This window comes from Trichomycterus rosablanca, chromosome 19 (genome assembly GCF_030014385.1).
Source record: "Trichomycterus rosablanca isolate fTriRos1 chromosome 19, fTriRos1.hap1, whole genome shotgun sequence".
Lineage (NCBI taxonomy): Eukaryota > Metazoa > Chordata > Actinopteri > Siluriformes > Trichomycteridae > Trichomycterus > Trichomycterus rosablanca.
The window spans coordinates 24,345,986-24,373,368 of record NC_086006.1 but is presented as its reverse complement, the minus strand read 5'-3'; the positions used below and the strand labels follow the sequence as shown (position 1 = coordinate 24,373,368).

Below are 27,383 nucleotides of genomic sequence, written 5' to 3'. Positions count from 1 at the left end.
ATGTGCACTCAGCTTCTTTGGACGACCAACGCGAGGTCTGTTCTGAGTGGACCCTGCTCTTTTAAAACGCTGAATGATCTTGGCCACTGTGCTGCAGCTCAGTTTCAGGGTGTTGGCAATCTTCTTGTAGCCTTGGCCATCTTCATGTAGCGCAACAATTCGTCTTTTAAGATCCTCAGAGAGTTCTTTGCCATGAGATGCCATGTTGGAACTTTCAGTGACCAGTATGAGAGAGTGTGAGAGCTGTACTACTAAATTGAACACACCTGCTCCCTATGCACACCTGAGACCTAGTAACACTAACAAATCACATGACATTTTGGAGGGAAAATGACAAGCAGTGCTCAATTTGGACATTTAGGGGTGTAGTCTCTTAGGGGTGTACTCACTTTTGTTGCCGGTGGTTTAGACATTAATGGCTGTATATTGAGTTATTTTGAGGGAAGAATAAATTTACACTGTTATATAAGCTGCACACAGACTACTTTTCATTGTGTCAAAGTGTCATTTTGTCAGTGTTGTCCCATGAAAAGATATACTTAAATATCTGCAGAAATGTGAGGGGTGTACTCACTTTTGTGATACACTGTATATGTTGCAATGGGAACAATACCCAGTACTCAGTAATCTGCTCTGCTGTATCACCACTTCCAACCATAAAAGGCCAAAACAACCCTATATATAATAACACATAATAACACATAATAATATCATAATTGAATGTTTATCAGTCAGCAGTAAGACAAATCACATTAAAAATTAAATAAATAAATAATTCAAGGAAGGAAGATGGAACGGCTTTAATTGTCATATATACATTTACACATGTGCATTACAATGAAAAGCTTTTTCAGCACATCCCAGCTTGTTTGGATGGCAGGGTCAGCTGTTGTTTGGCGTCCCTGGACTAGAAAGGGTTAAAAGCCGTGCTCAAGGGTCCAACAATGGTTGCATGGCAGAGCTGGGATTTAAACCTACAATCTTTCAGTTGGTAACCCATAGCTCTACGCACTATGGTACCACTGTCCTCATTCTATTAGTTTCTACAAAGGGATATAATTCTGTTCTGTTGCTACTTTTCCTAGGAGTGGGCATTACAGATTCCTTACTTTACTTTTTACTTTTTCAGCATTTAGCAGACGCTTTTATCCAAAGCAACTTACAGTACTGTGGCAGTGCACTGTCTAAGCAATTGAGGGTTAAGGGCCTTGCTCAAGGGCCCAACAGTGACAACCTGGCAGTGATGGGGCTTGAACCAGTGACTTTTTGATTACTGGTCCAGTACCTTAACCGCTAGGCTACAACTGCCCTCCTAATTCCTAATGGTTAGGTAAGTATACAGATTATCTACATCAAATGCTTTGGCCTTCACAGTCACCAGATCTCACCCCAGTTAAACACTTAGAGATTGGAAAGGAAGTTTTTAAATCTACGTTAGACAGCTCTCACCAAAATTATTAGTGAAACACCAAATAAAGGAAACATTTAATGGGAATAATGACGTTTGTTTCATGCAAAACAGCTCCAGAAGCTTGAGGAATCGACATTAAGTGCTATTAAAGATGTTTTGTTGAGTCATGGTGTCCCATCTTTTTGTTTTCCCTGTCAGATTTCTCTTCTCTCATGCAGACTTGGTGATTGCCTCTTCATTAGGATGATGACACCCCTGTGATTAAAAGTTACTTTGTTCAACGAACTGAGAGCAAATGAGCCGAACGTATTGGGTATCCAAATGCTATGGATTTATCTAAATTAGAAAAGGCTTACAGACTGTGAGTGCCACATTATTGTGCTGGCTGGCAGCTTAAATACCGACCAGTTTTCAGGTAAATATTGTTCTAGTAGACACTTTATTTCTGAAAACTCTTGAGGGGTAGGTTAATTCCAGAAAAACAGCACAGAGGTTTAAAAAGCCTGAGCATAAACTGGAGATGTCATTAGCATTGTGAGATGTAGGCAGCGTAGTTCACATATAACTAGTTCACATAGAACTGCAGTTCGTAACTGGCTGACTGAAACACATGTCTCTTTGTCCAAAACACTAACCAATTTAACGTGTTACCTTTTAATTTTGAGGGGGTTTCTGATGGGTGAAAATCTAATGGATACAATTCTTCATGCAGCAGCATAGGCTACTCATTTAGTGGCGTACAATTTTTATGTCATTTAAACAGCTAAGTAATTATGGCTGATTAACTCCTGCAACTTCTCTGTCCCTATATGTCGGACTATTTTGACGAAACACTGGTCTCTTTGCCAAGGAAAAGAGTCACCTTGTGTTAAGAGGAATTTTGTCTGAATAATTAAATGTAATCCAAAACCACTTTTGATCAGCAGAATACTTCAGTCAAGCTTTGAGGTGCTGATTTTGGATCAAGGGCAAAGATTTTCACTGTAAGCCAATGGTGATTAAAACCACTTGACTGTGGACTGTGTCATCTGTTTTCCAACTGCCTCTAATTCATGGCTGAGCTGTTTTAGTGGGTTCTTGCAATACATTTGATGATCTACAAAAATGTGCTCTCAGCACAAGTTGATAGTTGGGTTTTCTTCCTGACCTTGGCAAGAGATCACTGTTCCATGTAGACTGTAATTGGTGCAGTTTTATTGGTCCTATTTATTTAAGCAGTTATAATCACTAAAGAGTCGTATTATACACTCTGGCGTTTCTTTGTCATACATCCATGTTTGTGCATTTAGAGCAGGAAATTTGCTATAAACATTGAGAAGTAACTTACTCTTTGTTTCCTGCTTCACACAGATACTAGATGCCCAGATACTAGATACTGGAATGCCCTGAACATCTTTAGTAATTATGGTAATAGGTACCACAGGTGCTGGGTGACATTTTGCATGTCAGGACGAATTTGAAGTCAGTGCACTTGTATTAGATAATTCGCAGCACTAAAATAATGACAGATTTTATAGTGTTATATAAGGATGTGACAGTCATATTATCTTTCCTGGAGAAAGGACTATTTGAGTCATAACTACATTTCCACTGTAGTTTTATGTAACATGCTCGATAAGTATCTCTGGAATATTGAGTAAAACTCTGGCACTGGTGTGCTCCACTTGTGTGTGTGAATTTCCTGTCGCCTTGTGTTCCTTAAAAACCATTAAAATATGTTGATTGGCTAATCTAAATGGTCAGTAAATTAGTAGGTATGATATAATAGCAGTATGATATACTGCAATAAGTATATCACCTGTCTGGGTGCATTCCACCTTAACCCCCAGCAACCTTGATGAAGATGAAGCTCCTATTGAGAAAGGTAAATACTGGCACTACTGTTGTTATTTCTTTGCCAGTCAAATATTTTGGACACTTCTTTTTTTACTATCAGGTTCTTGTTTAGTGCTTGATGCCCAGTCAGGTGTTTCAGTCTTGAGTTTAAGTCTTGCAGATGCCCACTTAATAGGCAAAATTGGTCGTGTCTGAGGAAGAGGGAGGCCAGATAGGGGAATCACCTTCTTGCTGCAAAGTCAGCTCGTAATGTCTGGTCAAAGTGGCATTACTTTTTTGTATTGGTGATGTGCAACCATCAGAGGTTGCCGGAGTGCACGTGGAAACTGCGTATATTCAAAAAAACTGAAACATTTATTTTCAGTACTGACTTCATCCCTCTGAACACTTGGAACACTGTGCATATAGCAGAAATACAACCTGGTAAGAACAACAATACAGGGTACACACACTAACCCATTATCTTATTTATGCTGGGGCAATTTAGAACCACCGATAAACCTTCTGCAGATGTGCTGCCTCCATATAAAATAATTATAAAGCAAATGTAGGATGTCAGATGATAATGAAGTACATTAGACTATTTTGCAGATGGTCGAGAGCTTAATTGTATTTTTTTGGACTCTTGGCCACAGAACATCTGATATATAGCTGCCTGACTAAAACATTTGGCTGGAGGTCAATCAAAAATCTGACCAAAAGTTTTTATGATGTGACACGTTAGGCCAATAAAAACTGCTTTCAGAATTCAAATTGCTTTGACAGGGGTGCAGTCTGATCACACTCATCCAAGCAAAGTCTATTATCATAAAGAATACCAAGAATATTATCCATCACTGAAAAAATACAATTATCTCAGTTCCAGTCCAGGATGCTTTGAAGCCAAGTGTTTGCTCTTTAGTTCAAAGAGGGGAACCATGTAGATATGAAGAATCCATACATATGTGCAATAAGCAGTGGGAGCTCTGTCATCTACATCATATCCTTAACATGTAGCACCGGGTGTGTTCGTGCGCACTCCAAACCTTTCAAATTAATTGCATTGATCTGATCTTCATTTATTCATTCAGATGTTTGATACCACAGGAAGCCTCATTATAAAGCATTGTGTTATTTTTTTATTTTATGTCATTCAGGTACCAACAGATGTCACAGATGTTTGCAAAATTGCCTAAAAGAAATACATTGATCAGCCATAACATTAAAACCACCTCCTTGTTTCTACACTCACTGTCCATTTTGTCAGCTCCACTTACCATATAGAAGCACTTTAAAGTTATACAATTACTGACTGTAGTCCATCTGTTTCTCTACTTATCTTTTTTGCCTGCTTTCACAGCAGCACTCCATCAGTGCTGCTGTATCTGATCCACTCATACCAGCACAACACACACTAACACACCACCACCATGTCAGTGTCACTGCAGTGCTGAGAATCATCCACCACCTAAATAATACCTGCTCTGTGGTGGTCCTGGGAGAGTCCTGACCATTAAAGAACAGCATAAAAGGGGGCTAACAAAGCATGCAGAGAAACAGATGGACTACAGTCAGTAATTGTAGAACTACAAAGTGCTTCTATATGGTAAGTGAAGCTGATAAAATGGACAGTGAGTGTAGAAACAAGGAGGTGGTTTTAATGTTATGGCTGATCGGTGTATAATAATGATGTGACACACATTATAGGCGATAGAAGTTCCAACTTCCGATCAGTCACATTACAACACACTCTTAGACATAAGGTGAAAGACAAGCCAGTGGTCATTTAAAATAAGTGTCTTGGTGACCTGAAAACAGCAGGAACAGCAGTTGCACTGTGAACAATAAGCAATGAAGTGCACAAAAATATCAGTTCCTAAATCCCCACTCCAAACTAATCTTCTAACAAAGAAGCACAGACATGATAACACATGAAATTCGAACACGAGCATTGAGACAAATCAGAACAATGGCCAGATAAAGCAAACATAGAGCCACATGGCAATTATCCAGCTTGGTGGCAGTACAGCTTCTTTGTAAACAGTACTGGAGGATTACAGGTACACGTCATAAAAAATGAGTTTTGTCGGAGGATGTTAGAGAAGAATTTCAACTCATAAAAAAAAACTAATTATGGACATTTAACAAGAAAACAATACCAAACATGAAGCCAAAATAACTCAAGACTGGATTCTAAAGAAGAATGTAAGATTGTCTGCATGGCCAGTACACATCTCAAAGCTGTAATTGCCAACAACCTCTGTGCAACAACGTTCTAATGCTACTAATATGTGGTGTCTGAAAACCTTTCCCCCTTTAATAATTTATACACATACAGTGCATTAAACATTAACAGTAGATTAAATAACAAAAACAAAAGTGATTGATTATCGCTTTCTGTAATAATAAGTAAAAGGCACAATAAGGTTTGTGATTAAAGATGACACCCCCGCTCACCACTGCATCACATGCCTCTTCAAGCCTTTAATATACTTTGTTATCGTGTTTTGTTTGTGTTATTAGTTGAGATAGAGCATTACTTTATTACCCTAATGATCACTGCAGCGGAACAGCTACATTAATTTGTTTTGGGTACCAAGCTAAAAAAATTCAACAGGTTATTAAATGTCATAATTCTCGACAGCATGCTTTGCCCACAAGCATTAGAGAAGACAAAGAGCCTCCTAGTTTCCTGTCACAGCAGTGTGGTGAATGATTGCCCCGTTTTGCTAGACGCACTGGCCTGTTAAATCCTCCATTATTATTCATTTGGCTTTAGTTTATTGATCTAGGTTGATGGAATCCTTTTGCTTTCAAATGGGTCAGAAATCAGAGCTAAACCATGAACTACATTACGAAATATGTTTCATTTAGCAGCTTTATGATTGGTTTAATTGAAACTTCCAACAAAGGATTTATGGATGTAAATTCTACTAATACTAATATGTTTTGTTTGTTGTTTTAATGTGTTTGTATCTGTGAAAATGTGGGTTTTGATTGGTCCCCCTTTGTATAGGTTTGGTCAAGTTTGCACCCAGAGTGTGAGTATATCTTTCAGTTGGAGAAAGAGGAACAGCACTGTCTGAGAGAGATCGCCCAACATGAAAACCTCAGCACATCAGGTCAGGATCACCAAAAGTTATTGGACACTTTATTAGGAACACTTGTACGTCTGCTCATTCATGCAGTCAGTCAGTCAGTCATGTGTCAGGAACAGTGCGCTAAATTATAGACATGAGTCAGAACCTATAGTTAGTGTTTACATTAAATATGAGGACATGAAATAAACAGTAACTACATTACGAAATATGTTTCATTTAGCAGCTTTGCACCCAGAAATATGTTTCATTTAGCAAGTTTGCACCCAGAGTGTGAGTATATCTTTCAGTTGGAGAAAGAGGAACAGCACTGTCTGAGAGAGATCGCCCAACATGAAAACCTCAGCACATCAGGTCAGGATCACCAAAAGTTATTGGACACTTTATTAGGAACACTTGTACGTCTGCTCATTCATGCAGTCAGTCAGTCAGTCATGTGTCAGGAACAGTGCGCTAAATTATAGACATGAGTCAGAACCTATAGTTAGTGTTTACATTAAATATGAGGACATGAAATAAACGAAGGTTTTCTACAAGGAACTGTTAATTTGGGATTTTCATGCACAACAGTCTTCAGAGTTTACACAAAATGATGTGAAAACAACATCTTGTGAGTTGCAGTTATACCATCAGAGATTTCTTCCTAATTAGAAAGGTAAGGGGATTCCCAGACTGGTTTGAGCCGACAGGAAGGCTGTCAGGATGGTACCACAAATACCCACATCAGCTCTGGGGCAGCTGCTCGTCCAGCATGGTTCCCTCATTTTACCCAAAAAAGTGTCGCTACACCGGACCAGTTCTAAAGATAAAAAGTGTGACGTCAGCAGATGACCAGGCTGGACCAAGCCTTGCATTATGGTTTTAAAAAAGCAGGTTGCCTACAGTGGAGCTGGCAAGTCTGTGAAGCAGAAACTATAATATAAAGAAACACTCCCACATAGGGGGAATGACAGATCAATCATCTCTTCCTCCATGCCCCATCTGCTGGCCAAATTTGAGAAGGTAGAAAGACATGATTTTCTAACGTCAATATTCACAGCAGGCTACAATCAGGTTACAGCAGGTGGGATTGTTACAAGCAAATGTTTAGTTACGATTAGTACTGCTAAAATTGTGCAACCAGTTAATAGTTCACATGGGGTGATAGAGGGGTTGGATGGCTTTGTTCCTCAAAGAAATTAAATGATTATTTTAACAATTAAAGAGAGGGATTTTTTCCATTACAGCATTGTGTGTGTGTGTGTGTGTGTGTAGGTTGTCTCCCAGCATGGGACTCTGTGGTATGTTGGCCCCGAGCGGCAGTTGGAGAGACGGTACACTCACCCTGTCCTGCTGTATTCTCTCTCTTCAGTAACACCACAGGTATAAAACACACACACACACACACACGCTCACATACTAGCAATTTATGTTGTATTCACACAACCATTGTATCATATAGTCAAGTTAACATACACTTGTCAGCAGACTGTAGACAACAGTCCTGGGTTTTCAATTATTTCTGTAATTCCTATTTTCCTGATTTTGAATGTTTTCCTGCTTGTAAAGTTATTCAGACATTTTAAAATACATAAAACCACAAAGAGTCTTGATTCCCTAAAACAGTGAGTAAATCATACTGGCATCTATAGACTTCCTAAAGAAAAGACATCCCAAAGCTAACACAGACTGCTCGGCTTTGGCTGTGAACAGCCTTCAGAGAGGAGACCCTATTTTCATTTATGTTTTAGATATTGCTATTTTTCAGACTAATCATCAGGTATTGAATAGCATAGATGCTTTTTAAATTATGAATTGTAATAGGAATACACCTGATTAAAATTTCAATAAACAAGGGTGACAAAATAACAAACATCGTGTAAATACGGAGCTTTACATCAAACAAACTAAATCACGATTGCAAACACAGCTGTGCATACAGGTGCATTAGTCACAACAACTACCAGTATAAGCGAAGAGGAACAGATGTTAAATGGATGTGGCCACTTTACTGCATAATTGCTAAATGGCTCAAACGTGAAGCCACAAAAATACCAACATGATTGAATAATTACCTTCTCTCAGGTTTAACCAACACTGCACACTGTGCTCTTTACACGACTGGAATTTATGCAGGGCTGGCAAAACCTTTTATCCAAATGTTAAACACACTAGGGCCTTATAATGGTACTGGCTGCACCTGCTGGAAATCATGAGGTGGATGATTATTGTATAAGGATCAAGTGCACCCTATGGTGCAAACACTTCTAAAGACGTTCCTCTATTCTAGAATGATAATACGCTTGGTTGATGCAGGGGTCTTTTATACTAGCTCATCAGTATCGCTGTTGGTCGGTCTGGCTTCTTCATCAACATTATTGGCTATTTCGGGGGTTGGGCAGGGATTGGGTGGCCGAAGCTCTGTGATGGATTGGCGCCTTGTCCAATGCATTCCTGCCTTGTGCCCGGTGTTTTCCAGTAGAACCAGATCTGCCATGATCCTGATGAGAATGAAAGCTGTAGATGAAAATAAAATTAAAAAATGATAATACAGTTACACATTCTGCTAAATCTTTTCAAAGGCAGTTTGATGAATACCAAGATAAAGTAAAACAAATACATACTAATCCCAGTCACCAGATTTGAAATTGTCGAAGCTTTATTGAAAGTTATGGAATGCAGACTGTGAGGTAGATATTCAACTCTTTTATACCTTAAAGACCTGAACTATGCATATGTCACATAAACCAGTCGGGACCAGCCAACCAGGTGTTCTATTCTTTATTCACACGTTGATATTTATACAGCATATTCTCACAGGCTTTAGTTTATTTTGTTCATCCTCCTTATATCGAATTTTCACTTCTGGAACCTCGCTGTTTGGCTCTGTTATTGACCTTCCTAATCACAGTAATTACTGAGTGCACCAACAAGAGTAAACCTACAGTTAACCACCCAGTCAATAAAAATGGACCAATAAGAACTCAGGCATTATTCTTCCATCACACCCCAAGCATTAGCAATCACTGTACCAGACAGTCAGGAAATCAGTACTTCTAACTTCATTCTTTATGATTTTCAGTATTTTTTCTCACTAGAATATAAAACATTTTCCACACCATTTTCATTCAGCTCATCAGTACAACATCCATTACTTTTAGACTGTATAGAAAACCTGCTCATCAACTAAAGTGCACCTGTAATCAGCTCATCAACAAAATGTTTTTATTCCACCATGAGAATGCAGATGCAATTAAAAAAGCCCCGCAAGCCTTCAGGAATCAGGTATAATCACCGCAGCTTCACGGGAGGAGATCAAAACAACAAAAACTGTCATTAAAACTATAGCATTTTTTGAATAACAGGCTTTTTTTTTTTTACGCCCAGAATTTAAACCACAATTAACATCCAACGTATATTAGCTCTATTATGTACTTATGCATGCTTTTTTCACTAACTGCTTTATCTTGATAATGATATTTATAGTGATATACATTGATCAGCCATAACATTAAAACCACCTCCTTGTTTCTACACTCACTGTCCATTTTATCAGCTCCACTTACCATACAGAAACACTTTGTAGTTCTACAATTACTGACTGTAGTCCATCTGTTTCTTTGCATACCTTTTTAGCCTGCTTTCACCCTGTTCTTCAATGTTCAGGACCACCACAGAGCAGGTATTATTTAGGTGGTGTCTCAGCACTGCAGTGACACTGACATGGTGGTGGTGTGTTCGTGTGTGTTGTGCTGGTATGAGTGGATCAGACACAGCAGCGCTACAGGGGTGCCGTGTCCATGACAGTGTCACTGCAGTGCTGAAAATGATCCACCACCTAAATAATACCTGCTCTGTAGTGGTCCTGACCATTGAAGAACAGCATGAAAGGGGGCTAACGAAGCATGCAGAGATACAGATGGACTACAGTCAGTAATTGTAGAACTACAAAGTGCTTCTATATGGTAAGTGGAGCTGATAAAATGGACAGTGAGTGTAGAAACAAGGAGGTGGTTTTAAAGTAAAGCTGCCTTTCAAAAAATTGACTGTCAAATTGAATAAAATGTGTCTTGGAAATAAACATAGTAAAAAAAAGTAATAGGATTGTTTATATTCATAAAACATGGTAGATTTTCATTATTATTATTATTGCATAAATATAGTTTTGAACAGTATTTTATAATGGTAATAAATCAGTAAAACCCACAGCAGGTAAGTATAGTTGAGTTTTCAATCAGAATGAAGTAAAAGTGAAAGGGGAGAGGCAAATGATGAGACAGAAATGAGGGTGGAATACAACATCAGCACCCACCTCCCTTCACCACTGTCAAACCTAGGACATCAGCAGCCACCTCTCTCCACTGTCAACAAACCTGGGACATCAGCAGCCACCTCTCTCCACTGTCAACAAACCTGGGACATCAGCAGCCACCTCTCTCCACTGTCAACAAACCTGGGACATCAGCGTTCGCCCCCTTCACCGTCGACACGTCTAAGGTGTTTACCTCCCTTCACTGTCAACAAACCCAAGACATCGGTGCTCACCTTTTGTCCACCGTCAACAAACATTAGACATAAATGCTCACCTCCTTTCACCGGCATCAAACCTGAGACATTAGTGTTCACCTCCCATCTTCACTGCCCACCTTCCTGTATTGGCATCCAACCTGAATTTTCAGTGCCCACTGTCAACAATCCTGAGACATCAGCGTCCACCTTCCCCATCATCAACATATCTGACACATCAGGTTATGTTCCATTACATGACATTATTATACACAATATACACAATGTCTTATGTTATATTTTAATCTGTCTATCACATTGTACAGCACCCCTGGAGCCGAGTGGGTTAAGGGCCTTGCTTAAGCTCCAAACAGTGGCAGCATGGCAAAGCCAGGATTCAAACCCACAATCTTCCGGTCGATAGCTCTACCCAGTAGGCTACCACTTTTCATAAACTTGCTGGGTTCCAAAGATTTTTTCTTTGCTTTACTTTCTACAAATGGCCTGTATTTACAAAGGAATTGTAGATCAGCTTCTCTGACATCTTGTTTTTTAGATTTATCAGCAACTCTTTTGTTTGTTCCATCACACTTGTTTTTACTTCACCCCATGAGTTACATAAAAAGGGGTAATATCTTAATAAGGAAAATGTTGGTGTGAGGCAAGTTTGTAAGTTTTTTTTTTTTTTTTTTTTTAAAGAGAAGAATACAAGGGCGTGTATGCAGTTTTAAGCTTAGATCTTTGACTTATGGTCCTGCAGGTACAGTGAGTCGAAATTGCACCAGTTCGGGGTGGTCACACCCGTTTCCTCCATACCACGAGGCCTGCAGCATTGAGGACGATATCCCAGAGGTTAGTGCAGCCTAGACTATATTTACATATAATCCACTCACACATGAACTGACTGATCTGATCTAACATTTACTAGAAATCAATCAGTTGCAGCCTAGCAGTTAAGGTACTGGACTACTAAGCAGAAGGTTGCTGGTTCAAACCCTACCACGGCCAGGTTGCCACTGTTGGGCCTTTGAGCAAAGCCCTTAACCCTCAATTGCTTAGAGTGTACACTGCAAGTTGCTTTGGATTAAAGCATCTGCTAAATGCCAAAAATGTGTTTGTGAGTGTAGTTTTACTCATCTGCGATGTACTGGCACCCTGTCCAGGGTGTTACTGTGTGCCTTGTGCCCATTGAAAAGCTGGGATAGGTTCCAGCACCCCCGCGAGCCTAATTGGATAAGTGGTTAAGAAAGTGAGTGAGTAAATGAGTTTTACTCATAGTGTCTATTCTTAGAGACTTTTTCTTATCATTTTGTTGGCAAATAATCAATTTTAGTTGTGCTGAATTCTGCAACTTAGTGAAATGTCTCCAGGTATTCACAAATGTTTAAAAATGTGGCCAAACCTAGTCAGTGTGTCTGTAGTTTTATATTTTTGAACTGTTACATTTGAACTAAACTCTGAGGTGTGTTGAGTTCATATCTATCCTGACATATTCCTGACGAATCTTGATTTGAGCTGTAAAGACTTCTAACCAAACTAAAAGTTCTTACTAAAAGATTCTGCACTTTACTCTGTCATTAAACTATCCGAATAATAAAGCCAACAGTTACATTCTAGCTAGATTTACTAATCAGATTTTATCAGATATCTCTGATTTGCAGCATAATGAAATGACTGTATTTACTTGACCAGCAGGTGTGCTGTGATTTGGATGTTAATGTGTTGACTTTTACAGGGTTAAAAAGGTTTGCTACTTTTCCAGACTTTTTTATGACTCATTTTGTTTATGACGACCATTAAATGGATTTTGAAGGATTTCTAATAGCTGTTCAGAGGAGTTTGTGCGCGACCTTTCTAAGTAGGTTGTTGAATGTGTTATCATCAACAGCTGACAGTCTGAGCATTTCCTCTTGAGAAACCAAACAGAGTCAAATGTCACCTAATTAGCTGCAATGTTTGCTAATGGAATATAAAATAATCATTTCTTGTAAGTGCCTTGAATATTTAAAGGAAGGGCCAGTGATAGTCAGTCAAAAAAATTTCTCTTTATCTTCCAAAATATGAAAATAAAATAAAACAGGAGTTTAAAAGTGGTGGTATTCAGCCAGTTATGAGGATTGGAAGTTCAATACAGGAGTCCCCTACATGTATGTTTGGGGTTTGGCATTGGAACAGCTGCATCACCTACAGATAACCACACTAGGCTCCATGTGACCCGCATCACACCTCCGCCCCCCGAGCTCCCCCCTCGGTCTCTCCAGGTTAGATTAAGATCGGTAGCGTACAGCAATTTTGATGTCCTACTGACCAGACTCTGCCAGCTGTCCCAAAACATGGTGCTACCAATATTTCCAGTGTGGGTGACATTACTTGGCTGATGTATTATGTGTTTTACTTGTCATTTCACTAAGACAGAATTGCTTGATGGAAAGTAATTACTAGTTTCTTGTATCTAAGGAATCGTACTTCGCCACAGTGAGACTGATCTACTCTATCGGATATGGAGCCTCACTGATCTCCCTTCTGGTGGCAGTTGTAATTCTGCTCATCTTCAGGTACCTAAACTAACACACGTTTTTTACTGTAGCCCATCTTCACTTTAGCTCTGCTTTACTGTTAAATTATTGTTAAGAAAGGCGGCACGATGGTGCAGTGGGTAGCGCTGTCACCTCAAAACAAGAAGAGCCTGGGTTTGATTCCCTAAGAAGATGTGGCCAGTGGTTTAACACGTGGTGGAGGCCTGCAGCTCTTCTCGGCCAGAGTGGGTGTTATGTATGTGACAGAGGAATTGCAAAGGGGGTTAATTAATATATTTTACGGCATTAGAGTACAAGTTTTTCTTAAATGGAAAACGTTTATAATTATTATTATATAATTTTGATGTGTTATCACAGAATGTTTTTTTTGTCTGTTTTAAAAAAAAAAGCATTTTCTCCCCATTTTTTCTCCCCAATTTAGCGCACTCAATTTTGTCCTCCGCTGCTGAGAGATACCAGATTGCATCCGAGAAGAGCACGTCCCTGTACACGCCTCTTCTGACACGTGCACAGCCCTCCTCTTCTCGCCCATGCATTCTGCACAGGCATCTCTTCCGCCAATCAGGGTCCTTATACAGCGTATGAAGACCCACCCACCCACACATAGTCCGGCCCCCACCCTGCAGATACGGTGGCCAATTAGTATCTGCTGCAGGCACTGCCAATTATGCCCGCTAGATGGCGCACAGCCGATTGGAGGCAACACCGAGTTTCGAACCGAGGAGTTTAGAACCTTGGTGCTGGTGTGCAAGTGGAATATCCCACTGCGCCACCTGGGCGCCTTATCACATAATGTTGTATATATATATATTTTTTTATTTAAATTATTTATTTATTTTTAATATTAGCATCCCTGACCAGTGTAGGAGAAAAATGTTAATTTAAACTAGAAGTATTAATACATAATCAGTTACCACTTAGAACGTGTAGATATGCTTAGGGCATGATTCCCAGTAGTCGTATTCCAGTATTCCAAGAATACTGCTACAATGAATTGTTACTGGGAAGTGGTCTACGTTTATTTATATATATATATATATTTTTTTTTTCTATTTATTTATGCATTTTCTCCCATTTTCTCCTAATTTATTGTAGTCAATTTGTCTTTTGCTGCTGGGGGATCCCTGATTGCAGTCGAGGTGGGTATGTTGCTGCTCACACCTCCTCTGACCTGCGTGCCGCCCTTAGCAGAACCCTTTTTCACCTATGCACTCTCTATCTGCCAATTAGGGTCCTTAAACAGTGTTTGAAGACCCCACCCACATAATCCGGTCATCCCGCCCCCTAGCAGAACCGTGTCTGCTGCAGGCACTGCCAATTATGCCCACTAGATGTCGTCCAGCCGACCTATGGCAACACTGAGTTTCGAACCGAGGAGTTCGGAATCTCAGCACTGGTGGGGTACTGGAATATCCAGCTGCGCCATCTGGGCGTCCGTCAATTGAATTTCATGATGTCCAAAACCCAGTTCTAACTGGTTTAGACCAGTTCCTGTGTTCTAGCTAAGTGAAGAAATCTCTAATAACGATGAAATCTTTCACTGTCCTACAAGGACACTGATGGGAGTATAAAGGGTGGTTATTTTATTTTATTTCTATTTCATTCACCAAATTTCTATGTTAGACTTTGTCAGTGCGATCCTTTTTTCTACTCATGATTCAGTCTCTGAGGTATTTTAATTAGGGTTTTTTTCAGCACACCAGCATGATGAAAGCAACTTATGTCAGTATTGTATGTAAGAATGGGTTAGTATTAATGCATTTAAGGGGTTCACTGCTCTGGGCTACAGCCTGTGGTAAATCTAATAATGCACAAATGCCTGTAAAAAGCAAGTGAATTACAGGCATCCTGATCACAGCTGACTCAGCTGACTCATTTGACACAGACGAAGACATTATAAGAGCTGATTGGCATTTAATCAACAGCAGAAACAGACCATGACCTTTTCCAGGCTGATTTATCAGAAAGAGACATTGCAGCGGTAATCTTCATTTGCACAGCCTTATTTAACATGGATCATTAATTGAAATACATTGGTTGTCATTCAGCATGTTTACACCAAAATGTATTCAGTATGTTTACATCTGGTTAACAACTCAGAAATGACATAGATTGAAGGTGTGTTTGTACAGATGTGCTGTCCATTGATAGCCAAGAGGATATACAATTAGTGCTTGGTGGTGTATCAATTCAGTGCGCCAGCTCATCAACACCAAGACCAAAGTCAAAATCACCTGCATCCCATCCCATCACAACTCCCACTGTCCTGATACATGTTAGGACTGTTTTGTATGAACCCATCTTCCGACAGCTTAGGTGTGGTACATGGCGGCAGTGAAATTGAAATGTGAAACTGAAAAGACTAAAACTGTGGGAAAAAAGTCTTGTCGCAGGGTTGAGTCAGGGTTGGGATCTGCAGCAGTAGAAGAGATACGTCCAGATAATTGGATTTGTAATTGGATTTGACTGTGAGAAAAAGGGAAAATGCAAATAGGCACCTGTTCCAGTAACCTATTCTTCTGTATATAGATGCTCTGTAGATACAGAATTTCTAGCTACACTGGCTGCATCTGCACTTTAAAACAGTCCATGGTACAGTAGTTCACCACATTACATTTTGTGAACTGGTTGATAAAGTAACCAAGAGGGCAAATACTTTTTCACTCCACTGTGGATCTTATCTGTGTCTGAATGTGATTGGTGTGTGTATATGCAGGAGGCTGCACTGTGCCAGGAACTACATCCACATCCAGTTGTTCATTAGTTTCATCCTCAAAGCTGCATCTGTCTTTATAAAAGATGCTACACTGTTTGGCAGTGAAGATATTGACCACTGTTCTCTCTCTACTGTGAGTCTAAATATACACTGCACTCACTCATCCAAACAGAATATAATTTTTTTTGTCTGACCAAAATAACATTTACTCAATCTTCTACTTATTACATCATTGTATAACCTAACATGGTCTGTTTATTACTTGTTACTTGGTATTTGAGTGTTTTCTTTGCTTTATATATCAAGAAGGCTTTCTGTCTTTCTATAAACCACAAAAAGTATCATTGACAAATGCTCTTGGGTGCTGCTGCGGTCTGTATTTGGATTTCAGTGGTGCTATCGACCAGCTGGGTGTCAACACAGACATTATTGGCTATGTCTGGGGAGTTTAACGTGTCTGGGGAGCTTTTTTGTGGTGCAATGGTCCAATGGACTATAAATTTGTGCATGAGCGTGTGGTGCTTCAACAAACAAATTCCACCACTGTGATGCCAGCCAGTGGTGTGAATCCTGAATGACTTTATATCGACTGTGTAGTGTGTTGAAAAAGGTATTTTGTTCTGTATGTATTGTACAGAAGTCACAGTTGAAATTCCATTTGCGATATAGCCCACTCCACTCCAATGTTTCATCTACAAGCTGTATTTATGTGTGGTATAGCATGGTTCAGTCACTTGCGCATTCCAATAATGTCAGTATCTGTCAACACTGCATTTTATTATGGACAGAAATGTTCTGAGCAATGCACTAAAAAGTTTGTGGTCAAAATACAAAAAGTCATTTTCACAATATTTATTTGGGTTCAGAGTAGGACTGGTGTAGCTTTAAAAAAGGAATATGCTCAGAGTAAGTTCTGATCTTCAAGTAGCTGTTAGCTACATTCGCCTACAAGTGCCTGAACAAGCAAAGGGAACAAAGGTTTATTTTAATTGAAGACTAGAAGTTAGGAGGTTTAAAGGATTTGAATGAAATGCGATTACAGCTGCTAGTTCAGTCTAAATTCTCAATAAAACCAGTATGTGTCTTTTACATTGTGTTAATGACTTTAGCCTCCCTCTGTCATCAGGAGTATTATCTTTCCTTCAGCTTCTCGAAATCCTCATTTTGCCCTTTTCTATTCACTATTTATTAACTATTGCCTTTGTACTTTTATCTATATGACAAAATGTCTTTTTTAATTCCCATGTGTCTTCTTTTCTTGGTGCAGGCAGCCTGTAAGGTGTCTGTTGTGTTCTGTCACTACTGTGTGATGAGTAATTTTTCCTGGCTGCTGGTGGAGGCGGTTTACCTCAACTCTTTACTGTTGTCGGCCTTCCCTCGCAGTCGACGCTGTCTCTGGGGCTCGGCTTTGCTCGGCTGGGGTAAGAATCTGTGATTTATTCATTCTTGAACTATCAAAAGTAGGGATGCATCGATACTATTTTTTCCCAACCGAGTACGAGTACAAGTACATGTATTTTAGTACTCGCCGATACCGATACTGATACCGATACCTATTTAGAATGATGCAATCTGGAGCATTATGGAATAGTGTAGTTTTTAGTGTAAAATAGTGCAGTGGAACAGTTGCTTGGGTTGCCATCACTAATTGTAAAAAAAAAAAAAAAACACCGCACAGACATCATTGAGAAAGCTTCTGACAAGATAACGTTAACATTCATTAATAAACGCACGTAATTAACGTTGTGCACATCATACATGCGATGCGATTCTGCTGATTGAAATATTTACTTTAAAAGGATAATACAGTCCGATCCCATCTGAGCCGATTCTATCAGCACATACATTCGTGGTTCACCTCGGTAAATCGTAAACGACTCTGAGTTGGCTCCCGCTCTGTGGTAATAACCAGTATAATTAAGCCTGAGCTTTATAATGTAAGCGAGTCACACAAAATGTTCTGTAGTAGTTGGTGTTTATTTACAACCGCATCATTCATTATAACAGTAAACACGGAGAGATGACTGAGAAAAGAAGCTTAAAATGAGTCGACTCCTGAATCACTTGTATCGACACTGTGAACAGAGTATTGAACACAAACACGTCCTATAACAGCGGTCGCTGCTTTTGTAACCGGTTATCTTCACTGTTTTGTCTCTATTTTGAAGGGTTTTTTTTTTCAAACGGAACTAAATAACATTAAACGTGCGTGTGAGCGTGGTCAGTGAGAATAATTCAATCTGTCTCCCGTGGGTGAAAAATGAATTGCTTTAGTTTTAGAAGTAAAAAAATCTCGTAATGTGGATGTTTAGTATCGGAGCCTCGTTTGCGAGTACGAGTACGAGTTAATGAGCGCGGTATCGGGCTAATACCCGATACTAGTATACTCATGCATCTCTAATCAAAAGAATAGTTTAATAAATATATTAATGCCTTAGCTGAACAATTTGATTGTATTTTGTGAATAAATATTCAAATCTTGGATTTTGAGTGCAACACACTCCAAAAAGTTGGGACGGGGCAAGATAAAAGGGGAGAGTATCCTGACTGGGTATAAAAAAAGTCTCCACCCTAGGATTACACTTTTTTGTATGCAACTTTGAGCGGGAACTGTTAATCAGCTGTAAAAATTCTCAATGCAACATTAAGAAGACGATGCCAGGCCTCACTCTGCATGAGCTACAACAGCATGGCTTTGTAGGCACGGAGTGCGTGTGCTTTACTGGCCTGCCTGCTGTTCAGATATGTCTTGTATTAAAAATGTATGGCCAGGCACCCAGGTGGAGGCACACCGTTGTCACCGGTCAGCTAGGCGCCATCTAGCGGGCATAATTGGCAGTGCCTGCAGCAGACACGGTGCTGCTATGGCGGGATGACCGGACTATGTGGGTGGGGTCTTCAAACACTGTGTAAGGACCCTGATTAGTAGATAGAGAGGCGCCTGTGCAGAGTGCAAAAGGTGAAAAAGGGTTCTGCTAAGGACTGCGTGCGGGTCGGAGGAGGCATGAGCAGCAATATACCCACCTCGACTGCAATCAGGGATCCCCCAGCAGCGGAAGACAAATTGACTACACTCAATTGGGAGAAAATTCATAAATAAAATAGAAAAAAATGTGATGTAACAAAATCCCAACTTTTTTGTCTTGCAGACATCAAAGTCTTTTTTGATATTTACAAATCACAGTTAATTTTAGTCAGTAAAACACTGTTTTTATTCTGTATACTTCTGTCAGTTAACTAGAGGCTCAAGGGAATTAACAAAAATATCCATATTATCTGAAAATGGGGTTTGTAAATAAATTGTGGAAGTGGCAAAACAATGTTCTTTTAATGTAATAGACACAAATTCCCACAGAAACACAACAAAATCTTCTGGAAGGTCTTCACAAAAGAGTGAACAATGTTAAAGCTGCAAAACAGAAACTACTCTACAATGAGGCAAACGGATTTGGAATAGGATGCCCAACAAGCTCGTAGGTTGTTTTTTTTATACAGAATAACAAACAGTGTTGTAGCTTCAGTACAAACTTTTGCTGATAGACTACGAGAGGCAAAATGGCTTTCAAAAAAGATTGTGATAAAATTGGCAATTGCTTCACTGCACTTGCCACACTAGCTATCAGTTATCATCCACTGAGTGGACAAATCAGCATGCTAGAAGGCAGCCTGGCATTAGCAATCTAGTCCTAAAGTGGCATTCTAGTCCTAAAGTGGCATATCAGTGTTTCTGATCTGCCTCTGCAGGGTGAAGGAAAAGAAACATTATCAGCAACACTTCAGAAGTTTCATCGTTTCTTTCTTTCTCTAAACTTCTCTCACTTACTTTGCACAAAATATAAAGCAAATTCTGTGTGTTTTAATGAGAATAAATAAATCTACAAATCAAGTTAAAATATAGAAAAAGCAGCTTACTTTATTCAGCCATTAATTTTCAGTAACCACTTCATCATGATTAATATTTCTCCAGTGCAAGGGGTTTGGAGAAGCCAGTTCACCCACTAGCATGTTTTTGGGAGGTAAAAGTAAACCAGAGTTGCACTACAGACTGTAACAAGCCCACCTTACATGGAGATTGGCGACATGACTTGGTTACAAAATCAAATCCTTCTGCCTTCCCAAATTTGGCTAGCAGATGGGGCATGGAGGTGCAAATGATTGACCTGTTCCTCTTTTTTTTATTTTGTTTATGCATTTTCTCCCCTTTTTCTCCCTTTTAGCACGTCCAAAGCTAACCCACGCCCCCTCCGACACGTGGGCAGCATGCCGTATGCATCTTATCACCTACACTTTGACAAGTGCAGTGCAGCTCAGCGTTGTGTACAGAGAGAGACACCCTGAGAGCACTCTTTTCTCATCTCTGTGCAGGCGCCATCAATCAGCCAGCAGAGGTTGTAATTGCACCAGTCATGAAAGAGAGACCCCATCCGGCTTAGTCCCGCCCATATCTGAACAATCGTTGTTCATGTGGCTGCTCAGCCTTAGCTGGCAGGCAGAGCTGAGATTCGATATGATGTATGATGTATGAATTTTGAGGGATCAAGAATTTTTCTTTTTGCTTTTAGTCAGGCTGCATGGTGGCACAGCTGGTAGGGTGGTCTGGCATGTTTTTCTTGTCTGTGTGGGTTTCTTCTGGGTACTCCTCCCACCATCCTAAAATGGCAGCAGGTGGATTGGCTGCTCTTAATTGCCTCTTAGGTCTTATTGTGTTGGGTGGTGACACACCACTTGCTTTCTAAAACCATTTCAGATCTGAAATCTTATCAAATAGAGTTTTAGACAGAAGAGTAAAAGATGTTTGTTTAAGACACAAGCACACCTTATGGCCAAACGTATGTGAACACCCTTGAGCTTGTTGAACATTCCAGGAAGATATGCTTTAATACAGATAAAACAGCCACTTCACAAATCCATGTCTACTAGTATTTTAGGCTGCTGCCATAAATAAGATTTTGAATGTAGCCCCCGATCTGTACGACTAACAATTCAGTGCAATGTTCTTTCAATAAAACCTGAAAATCACTGATCACAGCCTGTCTGCCATCACCGTATCTATGCACTTCACTCACAAGCATCTAACTAGTCCAGATCACAGTACAAACCAATACAAACCATCACCAACTGACTGAAAAAGTTCAACAAACTGCTGTGCTGCCGTCTCAGTGGAGTCCAATAAGCTGCAGACACAAACACATACCAGCGTCTCAAGTGACTGATCATTGGTTCTTATCTTACTGACTGACTGTCACACTCTCAAGTCCTTGCTATTTATTTGGGATCTTCAGACTGATACTGCAGGGTTTCTTTCTGTCTCTGTTTTTACACTTTCAAGAACTGCTATGTGAACTTTGCAGCAACAGTTTATGGAAGGCCCTTTCCTGTTCTAGCATGACTGTGCCCATGTGCACAAAGCAAGCTCTATAAAGACTTGAAGAAAAGCTCGATTTAAAGTAAAGAAATTCCAGTGTCCTGCACAGAGCCCAGACCTAACCCAGTTGAACAGCTTTGGCATGAACTGGAACATCAACTGAGGGTTTCTTGACTAGCACAAATTCCCATTAGACATACTTCATATTTTTAAGAAAAGCCTTCTCAGAAGACTGGCTGTTGTTATGGCTTGAAAGATCACTCTATTTTAACACCATTTGTTTTTCAAATGGCCCATGGTCAGGTGTCCAGTACTTTTGGACATATAGTGCATTTCTACAGCTTATTAGGGATAATTTTTTTTATTCAAAATCTGACTTTATATTTACTCTTTGTACTGTATACTTAATATATTATTTAATTGCTTTTCTTACAGATGCTGGATAAAGAAGAGCATTACTGTGAATAATTTAGAGTATCTGATTGTATTGTATCTGAGACGTTGCCTCTCCAGTACATTTAAGTTCAATAAGAATTAGATTTTAGCAGGTTTATCTGATGGTGTATTTATATGAGATTTACAAGCAGAGTGAATTTTATCTCCAAATGTATCACCATTACAGATTGTGATGTGCATCTCTCTTTTTCTTCTGTAGGAGTTCCTCTAGTTTGTATTCTTCTTTGGATCGGCTTCCGAGTCTATTTGGAGGACACAGAGTAAATGGCTTTTATTTCCACTATAAATAAACAACTTTATCAGCCTGATCCTCCGTTATATTAAAAAAAACATTTTGGTTATTTTGCCATCATTGGTTAAATTACTAATCGGCTTGATAAATAAATCATCCATAATAAAATGAAAACATGTTGAGGGTTTAAAAAAATGTACTAAAGAAAAACAAAACAGATTTTTAATGCAATACTTTGTAGAAGCCCCTTGGTCACTCAGCCATTAAGGCCTCATTTATGGAAGCTTCAGAGGTGTTTGTCCATGGTTGACTTTTGAATTTTTTTTAGATTGAGCGTTCGCTTCTTCCTTACCTCTCTCATCAAGGCCACATCCTGAATGCTTAATTTGGCCAGATGACCAGCTCGAGGAAGGTTTAAGCTTGTGCCAAGCTTCCTTCATTTTAGAATGATTGAGGCCCCTCTGGTCCTGGAAACATTCAAGCCTTGTTTTATATCCTTGCCCTGATCTATGCCCTCCCACAGTTTGATTGAGGAGATCCACAGAGAGTTCCGTGAACTTTATTGTCTGTTTTTTTGTCCGGACAATGCAGTGGGAATTGTGGGCCCTTATAGACCCAGCTGTGTCTTTACAGACTATGTCCATTTCATTCAGATTGCAACAGCTGGACTCAAATTGACTCCTATCATCTAATATAATGCACCTGACCACAGTTTGGAGTCCCAGGGGGTCTGAATACTTTTGCAAAAAAGAGATTTTAGTTTTTGATTTTTAATTAAATTCTAAGACCTTGTTTTCTTTTTTTCCAGATGCTGGGACATTAATGAAGATTCGCCTTATTGGTGGATAATCAAGGGCCCAATTGTAGTATCCATTGGGGTAAAATAGCACTCGCTTGCACATACACATTTATTAACACAGAGAAGCACACAACAAAATTCTATTTTTTCTGTGGTCCTGCTTGAACAGATCAACTTCCTGTTGTTCCTAAACATTATTAGGATTTTGGTGCAGAAACTGAATCCACGTCTGATTCAGTTCAACAACTCAGCACAATACAGGTATGGGGTCAAAAAAGTCAGAAATGATTTTTATCAGTATATTTCTCTTGTAAAATTGTGCACATGCTCTAAATTAATTAAGGTTCAAATGTATTAGTAAACCCCATTCACACATGTTTTATGTATTGTATTGAAAAAAAAATATTCAAAACATTAAATAAAAACCTCTAAATACATCTAGAGCATTTAGACCAAATACCAACAAGTGATGGGACTAGAACCAGTGACCTTTCGATTACTAATCCAGTCTGCTATATAATATCAAACACTTGTTTTTGATGCATCCCACAAAAGCACATTTATTTTAGTGTATTTGTCTGCATTGAGCAAAGCGTAAAATTCTTCCAAAACGTTACATCATTACCAGCACCTTTTTGATACATACTAAACTCCTCCTAGTACGTCACACCATAACCAAAACTCTTTCCAATCGAATGTTCCTACATTAATTTATTTTAATGTCATTTTAGAAGCATAAAGAATGTGTGGTGTTCAATCTTTAAGCATGTTTAATGTTCTGTATGTCATTATATATTTCCAGTGATGAGACATTCCTATCGTTTTTTACCTTTCTTTTTACCCAGACGTCTTGCCAAATCTACACTTCTCCTCATCCCTTTGTTTGGGACTCATTATGTGGTGTTTAACTTTTTGCCGGATTACAGTAACGTGAGCCTGCGTCTCTGCATAGAGCTGTGCCTCGGCTCCTTCCAGGTATCAGTTATATGATGTACTCTCTGTATCAGCACAGGGTTAGGTTTGCAGGACCAGACTTTATCTCCAACAACATTTAAAATCTGAGGAAACTTTTTAGAAATTGTGGCTTAAAGTTGAGTGCAAGACTAAACCACATGTATGTTTAAAAGTCAGTCAGTGTCTCTTGAAGAGAGAGCTCCAAGAAACACCAGTAATTAAAAAGTGCAAAAATATTATGTTTACATATTTTGGGACACTGGCTATTGCAGTCAAAGTAACAAGCTAAAATAAATGATATCCTGTGTTTATTTAGTGAGTTGTGCATGTACAGTAATCAAGAGCTTCAGATAATTACGTAAGTATACAGGTGGAAGCAAATCAATCTGCTGTGTAATTTAGAGGAAGAAAAATGGGGGGGGCATCATTTCTAACACATGATGGTAGAAAATATAAATTATAATTATAACAAACAACTGCTTAATTTAATAACATGCTATTAATACTTACATTTATTTTGCATTATTTCATTCAAGGGTCTCTTAGTGGCAATTCTCTACTGTTTCCTCAACCAGGAGGTGAGTAGTATGGATGGATGGATGGCTGGATGGATGGATGGACTGTATATGTATGTATTTATGTACAGTGTATCACAAAAGTGAGTACACCCCTCACATTTCTGCAGATATTTAAGTATATCTTTTCATGGGACAACACTGACAAAATGACACTTTGACACAATGAAAAGTAGTCTGTGTGCAGCTTATATAACAGTGTAAATTTATTCTTCCCTCAAAATAACTCAATATACAGCCATTAATGTCTAAACCACCGGCAACAAAAGTGAGTACACCCCTTAGTGAAAGTTCCTGAAGTGTCAATATTTTGTGTGGCCACCATTATTTCCCAAAACTGCCTTAACTCTCCTGGGCATGGAGTTTACCAGAGCTTCACAGGTTGCCACTGGAATGCTTTTCCACTCCTCCATGACGACATCACGGAGCTGGCGGATATTTGAGACTTTGCGCTCCTCCACCTTCCGCTTGAGGATGCCCCAAAGATGTTCTATTGGGTTTAGGTCTGGAGACATGCTTGGCCAGTCCATCACCTTTACCCTCAGCCTCTTCAATAAAGCAGTGGTCGTCTTAGAGGTGTGTTTGGGGTCATTATCATGCTGGAACACTGCCCTGCGACCCAGTTTCCGGAGGGAGGGGATCATGCTCTGCTTCAGTATTTCACAGTACATATTGGAGTTCATGTGTCCCTCAATGAAATGTAACTCCCCAACACCTGCTGCACTCATGCAGCCCCAGACCATGGCATTCCCACCACCATGCTTGACTGTAGGCATGACACACTTATCTTTGTACTCCTCACCTGATTGCCGCCACACATGCTTGAGACCATCTGAACCAAACAAATTAATCTTGGTCTCATCAGACCATAGGACATGGTTCCAGTAATCCATGTCCTTTGTTGACATGTCTTCAGCAAACTGTTTGCGGGCTTTCTTGTGTAGAGACTTCAGAAGAGGCTTCCTTCTGGGGTGACAGCCATGCAGACCAATTTGATGTAGTGTGCGGCGTATGGTCTGAGCACTGTCAGGCTGACCCCCCACCTTTTCAATCTCTGCAGCAATGCTGACAGCACTCCTGCGCCTATCTTTCATAGACAGCAGTTGGATGTGACGCTGAGCACGTGCACTCAGCTTCTTTGGACGACCAACGCGAGGTCTGTTCTGAGTGGACCCTGCTCTTTTAAAACGCTGGATGATCTTGGCCAATGTGCTGCAGCTCAGATTCAGGGTGTTGGCAATCTTCTTGTAGCCTTGGCCATCTTCATGTAGCGCAACAATTCGTCTTTTAAGATCCTCAGAGAGTTCTTTGCCATGAGGTGCCATGTTGGAACTTTCAGTGACCAGTATGAGAGAGTGTGAGAGCTGTACTACTAAATTGAACACACCTGCTCCCTATGCACACCTGAGACCTAGTAACACTAACAAATCACATGACATTTTGGAGGGAAAATGACAAGCAGTGCTCAATTTGGACATTTAGGGGTGTAGTCTCTTAGGGGTGTACTCACTTTTGTTGCCGGTGGTTTAGACATTAATGGCTGTATATTGGGTTATTTTGAGGGAAGAATACATTTACACTGTTATATAAGCTGCACACAGACTACTTTTCATTGTGTCAAAGTGTCATTTTGTCAGTGTTGTCCCATGAAAAGATATACTTAAATATCTGCAGAAATGTGAGGGGTGTACTCACTTTTGTGATACACTGTATATGTTCATATGTATGGACAAAAGTATTGGGACACTCCTTCTAATCAGACAGCCAATATGTCTTGTAAGATCGATTCCATATGGTGTGCAGAAGGTGATATTGTGTTTGTTTAAACAGTAATGTAGACAGTGGCAGTATAAAATCTACATGCTTAAACACATCTCCACACTTTAACTGCTGATTGATGACAAGAGCTTCAGACCAATTATTTTTAATTAGATTTTATTTAACAACACCATGCCTGTTTGTAATGACCAAACTTACATGACTCCTGAGAGCTAAAGAACATCAATCAGAAGTACTTTTATTAATCAGTAGCAACACTGCTTGAATGAATACCTCTTAAAAGTAGACTTTGTAAAAAAGAATGAATGACCTAAAGAAATACTGTCAGTTCATGTGTAGTCGCTGATTGTGCTTCAGTAAAGCCTGTTGGTTCTGTTTGTGCTCTTATCTTGTGTGCTTCAGGTCCAGAAGGAGGTCCGTTTAAGGTGGATGCGCTGGCAGGAAAGCAGTTACGGAGTGGTTATTGCTGGAGCTAAAGGCAGTCAGATGGACACGCCATTCTGATCCAGCCTCTGTATCTAATACAAAAAAAAGACTACTTTTTTTGGCCCAAACAAGCCAAGCAACTCTAAATGCTTTCAAGCTTCGACTCTGAATGCTGCTTCATGTGTTCTGATCTTACTGTGCTGTTTTTAAATCCGTCCTTTTTAACTTTTACATCCATTCAGAGAGGCATATCGCTCAGTCAAAAGTTAGAAGGTACAGAAGCCTTAAGGAGAAAGCAGATCCTAAATTTAGGGATTGGTCCATGCAGGGCGTGGTAGGTGTGAGTGTGTAGGTGCTGATACTGCTGTTGCTTATTGCTATTGCTGCTTTTTTGTACTTTTTATGTGTTTACAGCTTTGTTAAGCTGCAAGCATACAAAAAATCCACCTAAATGTAAATATTCATCAAAGAAATAACAATTATAAACTTTTATAATCATTTTTCTTGCAGTATGAATGTCTGGTGTTTGGTCTAATTGTATTTGTAGTACCATTCTGTCTTAAAATTCTTTTTCAGGCATTAATATCATGTGTTAGATATATATCTCCCAATCTAGGCATATGAAATCCTGTCTTCCTCCACTTCTATAGATACCTACCCTGACTGAGGAGAGCTGCAGAATACTACGTGCCCCCTCCAACACATTTGCAGTCGGCAGTTTGGGATCTTACAAAG

The 27,383-nt window shown here is 39.6% G+C and overlaps 1 protein-coding gene across 1 annotated transcript; it reads left to right on the top strand.

Moving 5' to 3' along the window:
* On the top strand, window positions 1-27,107 carry ghrhrl (growth hormone releasing hormone receptor, like). The gene is made up of 13 exons (XM_063015647.1): window positions 1-46; window positions 6,580-6,678; window positions 7,579-7,686; window positions 11,570-11,661; window positions 13,267-13,364; window positions 16,063-16,195; window positions 17,330-17,483; window positions 22,083-22,143; window positions 22,924-22,993; window positions 23,084-23,175; window positions 23,760-23,889; window positions 24,405-24,446; window positions 26,625-27,107. The coding sequence occupies exons 1-13, from the start codon at window positions 1-3 to the stop codon at window positions 26,724-26,726; spliced, it is 1,227 nt and encodes a 408-aa protein (XP_062871717.1). The 3' UTR covers window positions 26,727-27,107.
* The last annotated feature ends 276 nt before the right edge of the window (window positions 27,108-27,383 follow it).